Source organism: Squalius cephalus (genome assembly GCF_949319135.1).
Source record: "Squalius cephalus genome assembly, chromosome: 5".
Classification (NCBI taxonomy): Eukaryota; Metazoa; Chordata; class Actinopteri; order Cypriniformes; family Leuciscidae; genus Squalius; species Squalius cephalus.
In genome coordinates, this window is record NC_137126.1 from 48,440,944 (window position 1) to 48,455,885 (window position 14,942).

At 41.4% G+C, this 14,942-nt stretch overlaps 1 protein-coding gene and 1 long non-coding RNA gene across 2 annotated transcripts; both read left to right on the plus strand.

Moving 5' to 3' along the window:
- The first annotated feature begins 7,993 nt into the window (after positions 1–7,993).
- LOC307158424 lies at positions 7,994–9,261 on the plus strand. Its single transcript, XR_013821229.1, has 3 exons — positions 7,994–8,065; positions 8,349–8,471; positions 9,174–9,261. It is a non-coding gene; the product is annotated as an uncharacterized lncRNA (long non-coding RNA).
- A 1,496-nt stretch (positions 9,262–10,757) lies between these two features.
- LOC307158289 (serine/threonine-protein kinase pim-1-like) lies at positions 10,758–12,988 on the plus strand (the record flags this gene model as incomplete). Its single annotated transcript, XM_079870723.1, has 5 exons — positions 10,758–10,820; positions 11,129–11,253; positions 11,417–11,461; positions 12,439–12,775; positions 12,852–12,988. Exons 2-5 carry the CDS (start codon positions 11,137–11,139, stop codon positions 12,986–12,988), a joined length of 636 nt encoding a protein of 211 aa, XP_079726849.1. The 5' UTR covers positions 10,758–10,820; positions 11,129–11,136.
- Between the last annotated feature and the right edge of the window lie 1,954 nt (positions 12,989–14,942).

Below are 14,942 nucleotides of genomic sequence, written 5' to 3' on the forward strand. Positions count from 1 at the left end.
AGCATATCAAGGTTCTGGCGTGGCCTAGCCAGTATCCAGACCTAAACCCAATAGAGAATCTTTGGAGGGAGCTCAAACTCCGTGTTTCTCAGCGACAGCCCAGAAACCTGACTGATCTAGAGAAGATATGTGTGGAGGAGTGGGCCAAAATCCCTCCTGCAGTGTGTGCAAACCTGGTGAAAAACTACAGGAAACGTTTGACCTCTGTAATTCCAAACAAAGGCTACTGTACCAAATATTAACATTGATTTTCTCAGGTGTTCAAATTTTTTTTTTTTTTTTTTTTTTTTTGCCCAACCACCACCCCCCGTCTTCGGAGGTCAACTTTATTTTTATTCACATTACAAAATAAGACAAATCATATGTTTGCAAATAATAAAGAGTGACAAGCCGTAACAGGGAGACAGGGAGGTACACAGACAGACGGTCAGACAGACACACGGCCAGACAGACAGACAGACAGACAGACAGACAGAGAGGAGTTATAAGTGTGGGGTTGGTATGTCTGTAAGTATGTGACTGTTAGGTGTTGTTAAGGCAGATATATTGGAGGGGGGTTTTGGATAGGGTAAAGATAGTTGGAGGGGAGGGGTGGAGAGGGGGGTGAGTGGGAAAGCACGTGGTTTACATTAGCTGTTGAATTTGTAGAAAGGTTATGAAAGGATTCCAGGTTTCTTTAAATGCAGTTATATTGTTCTTTTTATGAGCTATGGTTTCTTCTGTCAAAATGAATTCTGTAATTAGGTTGGGTCCAATGGGTGAAATGGCATGATGATTTTGATTTCCAGTTTTGAAAGATTATTTTTTTAGCGATTGCTAGAGAGACAAGAACTGGGGTTTTGTATTTGGAAGGGATGGAGGTTTCTGAAGTATTTCCTAGGAGACAGAGTGCAGGAGATAGTGGGACTCTGCAGTCCTGAAGATAGTGTGTTGGTTAATGTGGTCCATAGAGAGTGAACAGGCTGGCAAAGCCAGGTTGCGTGGAGATAAGTGTCTGTGCACCCAGAGGTGCACTGTGAGCAGGTGTCAGTGTCGGATAATTTCATTTTAAATAGTTTACTCTGAGTGATGTGGATTCTGTGGATGGTTTTATATTGTATGAGGTGTTCAAATACTTATTTGCAGCTGTATCATACAGATAAATAGTTAAAAAATCATACATTGTGATTTCTGGATTTTTTTTTTTATAGATTATGTCTCTCACAGTGGACATGCACCTACGATGACAATTTCAGACCCCTCCATGATTTCTAAGTGGGAGAACTTGCAAAATAGCAGGGTGTTCAAATACTTATTTTCCTCACTGTATATATATGAAGACTTCAGATGCAAAAGCCTCTAAGTGCCATCTGAAATTTTCTTCTAAAATTAACATTTTTATCGAGCTCGTATATTTAGGTTCAGTAATTTCACTTTAATGACAATTAATAGGTAATTTTCATTGCCATTATATTGAAATAACTGCACATAAACATACAAGCTTGATAAAAATGATCATTCTAGAAGAAAATTTCAGATGGCACTTTAATATGAGGTTCCGATTGTGCCAAAATTATGTCGACATGCTATCTGTCTATGCTGTGTGTCGTCTTCCATGTCTATGTGTCTATTAACTGTCTATGTCTATGTGATTGCCCACATGACTCAACTTTTGTCTTTGTCAACTCAACTTACTCCTGTCATCTGTCCTTGTCGTTTGACTGTGTCGTCTTGCTGTGTCAATGTGTCAATCCAGTGAACACACACTTAAAGACAGTGTTGGGGAAAGTTACTTTGAAAAGTAATGCATTACAATATTGTGTTACCGCCTTAAAAACTAACTAATTGCTTTACTTAGTTACTTTTAAAGGAAAGTAATGAGTTACATAACTTTTGCGTTACTTCTCACCTGGGCTGGGCTTGTTTTGTTATTTTTTTAAAACAAAAATGTTCTATCCTTGGGCTAATGTTCTATATTTTAAGTTCTATATTTTGGCCAACATATTAATAATAATGCTGAAGTGGATCCTTTCAGTTTAACTGAATCATTGAAGGTCAGCAGCAAGTACATTTGTCAATAAAGTGAGATTAAATGCATACAAATATTTGTTTTATTTAAGATATTTAATTATTGGAGGTTTACGTGGTATTCTGATTCTGCATTTCACTGATTTTATTTTATTCATTGTGAGGAATTCTGATTCAGTTTTAAAAAAATCATCCTAACGTTACCCGTTTATTTCGCACTGGTAGGACATCTGAGGTAACGTTAACCACACTGCCATGGTCTAAAGTTACACTGAAGTATTTAATGTGGTCACAGACGCGAAACAGAAACGATTTTACGATGTGGTAGGATGAACCGATAGATAATTTTGCGCAAAATCTGACAAGGTTGGAAAGACCGCGACAGAACACCCGGCCTTTGGACCAGAAAGCAGTATCGAGAGTGATTACGTCACGACTAGTTCCAAGTTTAGGTTGCTAAGCAACACACAAACAAACACAGACAAACGCTTTATTGTTAATACAAACGCAGTAACGTTATCGAAATACAAATAATATTCAACATGTTACATGGGATATATTTCATAAACCGATGTATCAAAGCTTTATTTGAGAGAAACGCCAGCAGCAGCTCAACAAATGCGCCTCAGAACACAGGTAACGTTAACATTAATACAAATCAAAACTCATATGCAGAAATAACAGTCCCAGGTAACGTTAGCCAAAAAGATGTGGATGGGACAACGATGGCCCAAAATCATGTGTTGTGCCGAATTTCGTCCAAAATCTGGCCCGAATATGGGTTCTAAATGAAAATGTATAACGTTATTCCTAATGATTTTTTTAAAACCATGGTTCATGTAACGTTAACGTTACCACAAATTGGTTGCATTACCACAGTTTAACCATGGTTTTACTAGCTACTAACGTATCTTGAATTACATTTAAGCCCAGTGGCGTGCACGGGCTTTGGGCAGAGGTGAAGCGGCAGGCGGAGTGTCCTTGGCAGCGCTACGTTCGCAGCGGTTCGCCGGGAGTTTTCAGATTGCACGGGCAGCAGGTAACATTAAGCTAATACGGAAAAGTTACATTTATCCTACCATGCTACTGTAAAAGTTGCGGCAGCATGTGAGTTATGCTTAACAATCATAAAAGTATAACTTAATTGCAGCCGCATTCTGAGTCTGACAATGTCATTCGCTTTTGTCCAAGGCCATAGCAAGTGTTATTAGCTTGGGGAACTAACGTTACATCTAGTGAAAGGAAATTTTAAGTCCATGTCCAGCTCTAAATTGTAAGGAATTTATACCTTTGATTTCAAAGTACACTTTACAATAAGGTTAATTTGTTTATTATTTATATTAAATATCATGAGCAAAACATTTGTTAGGCTACTAGGCCTATTTGTTAATCTTAGTTAATAATACAACTTTTAATTGTTTGTTCATGTTATGTCACAGTCAGTGCATTAACTAATGTTAACAAATACAACTTTTGATTTTAATAATGTTTTAGTAAATGCTGAAATTAATATTAACTAAGATTAATAAATGGTGTAGAAGTGCAGTTCATTAGTTCATGTTAACAAATTTAACTAATGAAACCTTATTGTAAAGTGTTACTGATTTCATGGTAGCGAACACTTTAATGAATACATAGCCATTTAATGTTACAGCCAAATAGTGTCCTATTATTCTAATTGAATTTATTGATCAGATTTAAGAATTTTGAAATGAAAGATGAAGCATACATTTAATAAAATTACGGAGAAAATGCCCTTTATAAAGGTAGAAAAAATTATTCTGATAAGAGTGTATTAAGGAATTGTAATTTTGCCAAAAGAAAAACTTTTATTTGAAATACATTTTAATTTTAAAGCAGCCTACTTCAGTGTGATATGCTATACCATCATGCTTAACACAGAGAATTTGAATAATTGTAATGATCACGTGCAGATATCTAAATCAGAGAATATCATAGGTTTGAGATTTTAATCCAAATTGAATCAAGATCGGAATAAAACCACAAGAATTAAACTGAAATTGTAAAATTTGTATCTAGCAATAGTAAAAGCAGTAGCCTATACCAATTATTGCACTATGCTGTCACTAAACTCAATAAAATAGTGTTTAGTTAGCCTACCAAATGTTCTGACAATCACAATAGCCTACAATTATTGTTTGTGAGTCTGGTTATTACCACTCTGATTCATGTCTGTTTCAGCCTGATGTTTCTGATGTTATTTTTAACTTTTCCTAATTTTTCCTTAGCCTACATGCAGTCTGAAGGAATGAATAGCAGCAGTGCTCAACCAATGACCAGCGCTAATCCACAAACACCTGAAGCATCGACCAGCATTATTTTGCAGCATTATTATGCTGCGTTATTGCTGGAGTCTCTTAAAACACCCGGACAGGAGCCGACTTCAGCCTCAGATGCGCTTGAGACTGAGACTAATCCACAAACACCTGAAGCATCGATCAGCGCTAATCCACAAACACCTGGACCATCGATCAGCGCTAATCCACAAACACCTGGACCATCGATCAGCGCTAATCCACAAACACCTGGACCATCGATCAGCGCTAATCCACAAACACCTGGACCATCGATCAGCGCTAATCCACAAACACCTGAACCGTCGACCAGCGCTAATCCACAAACACCTGAAGCATCGACCAGCATTATTTTGCAGCGTTATTATGCTGCGTTATTGCTGGAGTCTCTTAAAACACCCGGACAGGAACCGACTTCAGCCTCAGATGCGCTTGAGACTGAGACTAATCCACAAACACCTGAACCGTCGATCAGCGCTAATCCACAAACACCTGAAGCATCGATCAGCGCTAATCCACAAACACCTGAAGCATCGATCAGCGCTAATCCACAAACACCTGAACCATCGATCAGCGCTAATCCACAAACACCTGAACCATCGACCAGCGCTAATCCACAAACACCTGAACCATCGACCAGCGCTAATCCACAAACACCTGAACCGTCGACCAGCGCTAATCCACAAACACCTGAACCGTCGACCAGCGCTAATCCACAAACACCTGAACCATCGACCAGCGCTAATCCACAAACACCTGAACCATCGATCAGCGCTAATCCACAAACACCTGAACCGTCGACCAGCGCTAATCCACAAACACCTGAACCGTCGACCAGCGCTAATCCACAAACACCTGAACCGTCGACCAGCGCTAATCCACAAACACCTGAACCGTCGACCAGCGCTAATCCACAAACACCTGAACCATCGACCAGCGCTAATCCACAAACACCTGAACCATCGATCAGCGCTAATCCACAAACACCTGAACCGTCGACCAGCGCTAATCCACAAACACCTGAACCGTCGACCAGCGCTAATCCACAAACACCTGGACCGTCGATCAGCGCTAATCCACAAATACCTGGACCGTCGATCAGCGCTAATCCACAAACACCTGAACCGTCGATCAGCGCTAATCCACAAACACCTGGACCGTCGATCAGCGCTAATCCACAAATACCTGGACCGTCGACCAGCGCTAATCCACAAACACCTGAACCGTCGACCAGCGCTAATCCACAAACACCTGAACCGTCGACCAGCGCTAATCCACAAACACCTGGACCGTCGATCAGCGCTAATCCACAAATACCTGGACCGTCGATCAGCGCTAATCCACAAACACCTGAACCGTCGACCAGCGCTAATCCACAAACACCTGAACCGTCGATCAGCGCTAATCCACAAACACCTGAACCGTCGACCAGCGCTAATCCACAAACACCTGAACCATCGATCAGCGCTAATCCACAAACACCTGAACCATCGATCAGCGCTAATCCACAAACACCTGAACCGTCGACCAGCGCTAATCCACAAACACCTGAACCATCGATCAGCGCTAATCCACAAACACCTGGACCATCGATCAGCGCCGCTGTGTTATCGCCCGAAGAAGAGCCAGCAGAACGTGAGTGTCCAGTTATCATGCAGTGCTGTAGTCTAGTTTTTTGGAGCGAGTAAACAGAGATTTCTGCACCCTTAGTTCTAGAGACAATTCAATATAGCAACAGCCCCCTGCTGCTCCGGTTACGCTAATGAGAACATATATGCTACTTTTACTTACAGTAGAGGTTTCACGTACCACTGGATTCATGTCCATTTCAATCTGTTGTTCTGGTTTTGTTTGTAATCTCCACTCATACTGGCTCCTCACCTGATCTGCACTGGTTCAGTCTCATGCTGTATGTTAACACGTTGTTGCTGTTTGTTTTTCAGTGAGCTTCATGTTTCCTGAACCACCACTACTATATGAACACTTTTGGTCTCTTTATAAAGTGGGAAAGAAACAGGGATATGATGATCGTGTCTATGAAGCAATTAGAAGATCGGACGGCCAGAAAGTATGTTGCTCTTTCTCCATAACCAAACGTTTCGTCTCGTTTCCTTCTGTGAACTTTGAGTCTTGCCATAAACATCAGTGTTGACAGTTTTGATCAAAACATTTTTTTTTTTAAATGTAAAGACTTGCTGATCACGTGCACAAAATTGTCTTTATTTTTTAGGTTGACATCAAATTTGTTGAGAGGTGCAGACTTTGGGAAAGATCGGTAAGTTGACAAGACTTTATTCTTCATGAAATTCTCTAGTAAGAATTGGTTTGGTAAATTCGGTATGGAGATAGTATGAGATATAACTGAATTACACAACCAAAGCCTAGAAGCATCTGTTATAGAGTTCATGTAAAGTTTTCCCAGTAGCTGGGTTTCCATCCAAACGTGGAGCACATTTTTTTCAAATAAAACAAATGTGAATTAGGTGGGTTTCCATCAGGTTGTTTGAGCGGACGACGTGGTGTTGGGTAACCTAGTAACCAACAGTAAATGAAACACCGTCAGCAAAACAGAAGTGATGCGTGTCGTTCGACTCAATGAGCGACTGCTTTAAGAGAACGGTGAGAGTCGGTTCCCGTCTGAGAGCTGTTTTCTCTTTTTGTATTTTTGTATGTTAATACAAGTAAGGATAATATGATTATCCTTTCGCTACACTGCTCAGCCACACGACAAGTAGTCACTCGCTTAATGTTATTTTGATGTGTTTTCATCCTTAATATCAGGTCAGAAAACAAGAGCAGTAACACAAGCAAACGAAGTAGAATTTTAAATGCATTTTATTAACAGACAACTTAAAGAGAGTTTGTAAAGTGAAACTGTCATATCGAGCAGGGACGACCTTTAACAACCCTATAAATGTGATCTATTTTAAGTGTGATGTGCTTACATTTGTTTTATTTTCAATAGTTCAATATAAATCAAATTAATTTGGCAAATGCGTTTTCATCTCTCAATATTCGCATTAATCCTTTTTCGCACAAGTCAAAAACCACCTCAAGCGAGTGTGTGAACTTTTTTGCGACATTAGGGATTTTTTTCTCATTTGCCGTTTCCATCACGTTTCTGATGCGAGACTTCAAAAAGTGCATAAAAACAGGCTGATGGAAACATAGCTAATGCTTTCATCTTTCATTTCCCTCATTCTTTAATTAGGAGATTTGAAATTAGTGAATGTTTTGTCAATCTCTTTTCTTCAGCCTGAGTTTGTTGAAGAGGGAACTACGTTGCTGAAAATGCAAAAGGCTCCAACTTGCGACCATTTCATACGGTTATATGAGCGTTTCTTCTTGAAAGACCAAAGCATCCTGATAATGGAACATCTTCCTGCCTATGTGACCTGGAGTGAGTTCATCAGAAGAAACGGAGGGAGCCTGACTGAAGAGACAGCGGACCGCATCATGAGCCAAATCTTGGTTGCAGTGCGTCACTGCTCGGATAATGGTTTTTTATACCCAGTACTCAAGAGAATGATACTGATCAACCCAGAAACCCTGCATATAAAATATGCACACATTGGCGAAAAAGACCTTAAAAGTGAGTTGGCTTTTTCAACACTGATGACTGATGACTGGTGATGTTTTACTAAACACTGGAAATGTATTGCTTGCAGGACTTGAAAAGACGGAGGGGAGGAATATGCTCTACGAATACAGTGCTCTATCTGTACTGGCAAGTCGGAGAAATGGTCAGTTCGATAACAAGAACGAAGAGGAAATAACATTGCTTGGAAAACATATAAAGCTCTGACACATAAAGTGACAGTAAAATGATAAGTGTCAAACCTTGTTGACGAATGAGCAAAGTGTAAAACACGGGGGACTGATAATGAATGTTAGCAGTGATTAAATGTTCATGTCATAGTAACAGCAACAAATGCTTTGTATTTCATGGTGACATTCACCTTACGTGTAGCCTTCTACAGAAAGGTCAAACGTGATTAATCCGCTCTCTTCTGAAAACTTTCACAGAACGTCGGCTTGCTGCTGCAAAAGACTACTTGACTTCAGAGAACATGACAGATCATCCCTGGATTGTGGATTTGCTCATCGAATCTATGGAAACTATTCAGGGTATCCGCGCGGTAGTAAAAGGTAAAAAGAATCTAGCAAAATTAAGGCCCTTGAAAGGTAGTAAAAGGTAACAAACGCAATTTGACTTGGTAGTAAATTTTTCATCACCACCTTAATATATGAGTTTACATTTTTTTGCTTAATATTTGTGTCTCCATATTTTAACTTCATGGAGCATTATTTAAAAATATATACGGTGCTGACAACAGGACCTGACGGGCTCGACATTAACGCTTGTCCGGGACAAGTGGATTTTTTGAAGGGACAAGTAAAAGAGAATTTTACTTGCCCAACCGGACAAGTAGCCTGAACGTCAATAACAAAAAAAATAACTAGGGAATCACTAAAATGAGAGAATGATTCTGATTGTATTATATTTATTGTAAGTTGCGATCGATAGTGGATAAGTAACGTTAGGCTATTACTGATGGTAACAAGGTTGCGCTGTTGAGGCTCACGCAGCCTCTCGAGGAGAAATCCAAACAAATGTAAACTCAGTTTAAACTCAGTTAACAACATACTGCCAGTGCCAAAATTCAAAATGTGTTTTAATATTTTTAACATATGATACAGTTTAGCAACCTCACAGGACGAGTGCTGTTTTCTTGAGTACCATCACGACTGAAAATGTGACATTGCTTTTGATACAACAGTTCAATAAACAGTTCAAATTAAGTCACTTACATTTTAGACACAATATTGACTGTTTTTGTTCTGTTTCAGCAACAAAAATAGTTCCAAACAAAGATCACAGCAGAACCATAACGCATCTCACAGCAGCACTTAACCGTGTTTCACCTGAGGCATCGACCAGCGCTAATCCACAAACACCTGAGGCATCGACCAGCGCTAATCCACAAACACCTGAGGCATCGACCAGCGCTAATCCACAAACACCTGAGGCATCGACCAGCGCTAATCCACAAACACCTGAGGCATCGACCAGCGCTAATCCACAAACACCTGAGGCATCGACCAGCGCTAATCCACAAACACCTGAGGCATCGACCAGCGCTAATCCACAAACACCTGAACCGTCGATCAGCGCTAATCCACAAACACCTGAACCGTCGATCAGCGCTAATCCACAAACACCTGAACCACCGACCAGCGCTAATCCACAAACACCTGAACCGTCGATCAGCGCTAATCCACAAACACCTGAACCGTCGATCAGCGCTAATCCACAAACACCTGAACCGTCGACCAGCGCTAATCCACAAACACCTGAACCGTCGACCAGCGCTAATCCACAAACACCTGAACCACCGACCAGCGCTAATCCACAAACACCTGGACCGTCGATCAGCGCTAATCCACAAACACCTGAACCGTCGATCAGCGCTAATCCACAAACACCTGAACCGTCGATCAGCGCTAATCCACAAACACCTGAACCGTCGACCAGCGCTAATCCACAAACACCTGAACCGTCGACCAGCGCTAATCCACAAACACCTGAACCGTCGACCAGCGCTAATCCACAAACACCTGAACCGTCGATCAGCGCTAATCCACAAACACCTGAGGCATCGATCAGCGCTAATCCACAAACACCTGAACCATCGATCAGCGCTAATCCACAAACACCTGAGGCATCGATCAGCGCTAATCCACAAACACCTGAGGCATCGATCAGCGCTAATCCACAAACACCTGAGGCATCGATCAGCGCTAATCCACAAACACCTGAACCGTCGATCAGCGCTAATCCACAAACACCTGAGGCATCGATCAGCGCTAATCCACAAACACCTGAACCATCGACCAGCGCTAATCCACAAACACCTGAACCATCGATCAGCGCTAATCCACAAACACCTGAGGCATCGATCAGCGCTAATCCACAAACACCTGAACCATCGACCAGCGCTAATCCACAAACACCTGAACCATCGACCAGCGCTAATCCACAAACACCTGAACCATCGATCAGCGCTAATCCACAAACACCTGAACCACCGACCAGCGCTAATCCACAAACACCTGAACCGTCGACCAGCGCTAATCCACAAACACCTGAACCATCGACCAGCGCTAATCCACAAACACCTGAGGCATCGACCAGCGCTAATCCACAAACACCTGAACCATCGATCAGCGCTAATCCACAAACACCTGAACCGTCGACCAGCGCTAATCCACAAACACCTGAACCGTCGACCAGCGCTAATCCACAAACACCTGAACCATCGACCAGCGCTAATCCACAAACACCTGAGGCATCGACCAGCGCTAATCCACAAACACCTGAACCATCGATCAGCGCTAATCCACAAACACCTGAACCGCCCACCAGCGCTAATCCACAAACACCTGGACCATCGATCAGCGCCGCTGTGTTATCGCCCGAAGAAGAGCCAGCAGAACGTGAGTGTCCAGTTATCATGCAGTGCTGTAGTCTAGTTTTTTGGAGCGAGTAAACAGAGATTTCTGCACCCTTAGTTCTAGAGACAATTCAATATAGCAACAGCCCCCTGCTGCTCCGGTTACGCTAATGAGAACATATATGCTACTTTTACTTACAGTAGAGGTTTCACGTGCCACTGGATTCATGTCCATTTCAATCTGTTGTTCTGGTTTTGTTTGTAATCTCCACTCATACTGGCTCCTCACCTGATCTGCACTGGTTCAGTCTCATGCTGTATGTTAACATGTTGTTGCTGTTTGTTTTTCAGTGAGCTTCATGTTTCCTGAACCGACACTACTATATGAACACTTTCGGTCTCTTTATAAAGTGGGAAAAAAACAGGGATATGATGATCGTGTCTATGAAGGAATTAGAAGATCGGACGGCCAGAAAGTATGTTTTTTTTTTTTCCATAACCAAACGTTTCGTCTCGTTTCCTTCTGTGAACTTTGAGTCTTGCCATAAACATCAGTGTTGACAGTTTTGATCAAAACATTTTTTTTTTTAAATGTAAAGACTTGCTGATCATGTGCACAAAATTGTCTTTATTTTTTAGGTTGACATCAAATTTGTTGAGAGGTGCAGACTTTGGGAAAGATCGGTAAGTTGACAAGACTTTATTCTTCATGAAATTCTCTAGTAAGAATTGGTTTATTAAATTCGGTATGGAGATAGTATGAGATATAACTGAATTACACAACCAAAGCCTAGAAGCATCTGTTATAGAGTTCATGTAAAGTTTTCCCAGTAGCTGGGTTTCCATCCAAACGTGGAGCACATTTTTTTCAAATAAAACAAATGTGAATTAGGTGGGTTTCCATCAGGTTGTTTGAGCGGATGACGTGGTGTTGGGTAACCTAGTAACCAACAGTAAATGAAACACCGTCATCAAAACAGAAGTGATGTGTGTCTTTCGACTCAATGAGCGACTGCTTTAAGAGAACGGTGAGAGTCGGTTCCCGCCTGAGAGCTGTTTTCTCTTTTTGTATTTTTGTATGTTAATACAAGTAAGGATAATATGATTATCCTTTCGCTACACTGCTCAGCCACACGACAAGTAGTCACTCGCTTAATGTTATTTTGATGTGTTTTCATCCTTAATATCAGGTCAGAAAACGAGCAGTAACACAAGCAAACGAAGTAGCATTTGAATGCATTTTATTAACAGACAACTTAAAGACAGTTTGTAAAGTGAAACTGTCATATCGAGCAGGGACGACCTTTAACAACCCTATAAATGTGATCTATTTTAAGTGTGATGTGCTTACATTGGTTTTATTTTCAATAGTTCAATATAAATCAAATTAATTTGGCAAATGTGTTTCCATCTCTCAATATTCGCATTAATCCTTTTTCGCACAAGTCACAAACCACCTCAAGCGAGTGTGTGAACTTTTTTGCGACATTAGGGATTTTTTTCTCATTTGCCGTTTCCATCGCGTTTCTGATGCGAGACTTCAAAAAGTGCATAAAAACAGGCTGATGGAAACATAGCTAATGCTTTCATCTTTCATTTCCCTCATTCTTTAATTAGGAGATTTGAAATTAGTGAATGTTTTGTCAATCTCTTTTCTTCAGCCTGAGTTTGTTGAAGAGGGAACTACATTGCTGAAAATGCAAAAGGCTCCAACTTGCGACCATTTCATACGGTTATATGAGCGTTTCTTCTTGAAAGACCAAAGCATCCTGATAATGGAACATCTTCCTGCCTATGTGACCTGGAGTGAGTTCATCAGAAGAAACGGAGGGAGCCTGACTGAAGAGACAGCGGACCGCATCATGAGCCAAATCTTGGTTGCAGTGCGTCACTGCTCGGATAATGGTTTTTTATACCCAGTACTCAAGAGATTGATACTGATCAACCCAGAAACCCTGCATATAAAATATGCACACATTGGCGAAAAAGACCTTAAAAGTGAGTTGGCTTTTTGAACACTGATGACTGATGACTGGTGATGTTTTACTAAACACTGGAAATGTATTGCTTGCAGGACTTGAAAAGACGGAGGGGAGGAATATGCTCTACGAATACAGTGCTCTATCTGTACTGGCCAGTCGGAGAAATGGTCAGTTCAATAACAAGAACGAAGTGGAAATAACATTGCTTGGAAAACATATAAAGCTCTGACACATAAAGTGACAGTAAAATGATATAAAGTGTCAAACCTTGTTGACGAATGAGCAAAGTGTAAAACACGGGGGACTGATAATGAATGTTAGCAGTGATTAAATGTTCATGTCATAGTAACAGCAACAAATGCTTTGTATTTCATGGTAACATTCACCTTACGTGTAGCCTTCTACAGAAAGGTCAAACGTGATTAATCCGCTCTCTTCTGAAAACTTTCACAGAACGTCGGCTTGCTGCTGCAAAAGACTACTTGACTTCAGAGAACATGACAGATCATCCCTGGATTGTGGATTTGCTCATCGAATCTATGGAAACTATTCAGGGTATCCGCGCGGTAGTAAAAGGTAAAAAGAATCTAGCAAAATTAAGGCCCTTGAAAGGTAGTAAAAGGTAACAAACGCAATTTGACTTGGTAGTAAATTTTTCATCACCACCTTAATATATGAGTTTACATTTTTTTGCTTAATATTTGTGTCTCCATATTTTAACTTCATGGAGCATAATTTAAAAATATATACGGTGCTGACAACAGGACCTGACGGGCTCGACATTAACGCTTGTCCGGGACAAGTGGATTTTTTGAAGGGACAAGTAAAAGAGAATTTTACTTGCCCGACCGGACAAGTAGCCTGAACGTCAATAACAAAAAAAATAACTAGGGAATCACTAAAATGAGAGAATGATTCTGATTGTATTATATTTATTGTAAGTTGCGATCGATAGTGGATAAGTAACGTTAGGCTATTACTGATGGTAACAAGGTTGCGCTGTTGAGGCTCGCGCAGCCTCTCGAGGAGAAATCCAAACAAATGTAAACTCAGTTTAAACTCAGTTAACAACATACTGCCAGTGCCAAAATTCAAAATGTGTTTTAATATTTTTAACATATGATACAGTTTAGCAACCTCACAGGACGAGTGCTGTTTTCTTGAGTACCATCACGACTGAAAATGTGACATTGCTTTTGATACAACAGTTCAATAAACAGTTCAAATTAAGTCACTTACATTTTAGACACAATATTGACTGTTTTTGTTCTGTTTCAGCAGCAAAAGTAGTTCCAAACAAAGATCACAGCAGAACCGTAACGCATCTCACAGCAGCACTTAACCGTGTTTCACCTGAGGCATCGACCAGCGCTAATCCACAAACACCTGAGGCATCGACCAGCGCTAATCCACAAACACCTGAGGCATCGACCAGCGCTAATCCACAAACACCTGAGGCATCGACCAGCGCTAATCCACAAACACCTGAACCGTCGATCAGCGCTAATCCACAAACACCTGAACCGTCGATCAGCGCTAATCCACAAACACCTGAACCACCGACCAGCGCTAATCTACAAACACCTGAACCGTCGACCAGCGCTAATCCACAAACACCTGAACCGTCGACCAGCGCTAATCCACAAACACCTGAACCGTCGACCAGCGCTAATCCACAAACACCTGAACCGTCGATCAGCGCTAATCCACAAACACCTGAACCGTCGATCAGCGCTAATCCACAAACACCTGAACCGTCGATCAGCGCTAATCCACAAACACCTGAACCACCGACCAGCGCTAATCCACAAACACCTGAACCACCGACCAGCGCTAATCCACAAACACCTGAGGCATCGACCAGCGCTAATCCACAAACACCTGAACCGTCGATCAGCGCTAATCCACAAACACCTGAACCGTCGATCAGCGCTAATCCACAAACACCTGAACCGTCGATCAGCGCTAATCCACAAACACCTGAACCACCGACCAGCGCTAATCCACAAACACCTGAACCGTCGACCAGCGCTAATCCACAAACACCTGAACCGTCGACCAGCGCTAATCCACAAACACCTGAACCGTCGACCAGCGCTAATCCACAAACACCTGAACCGTCGACCAGCGCTAATCCACAAACACCTGAACCGTCGATCAGCGCTAATCCACAAACACCTGAA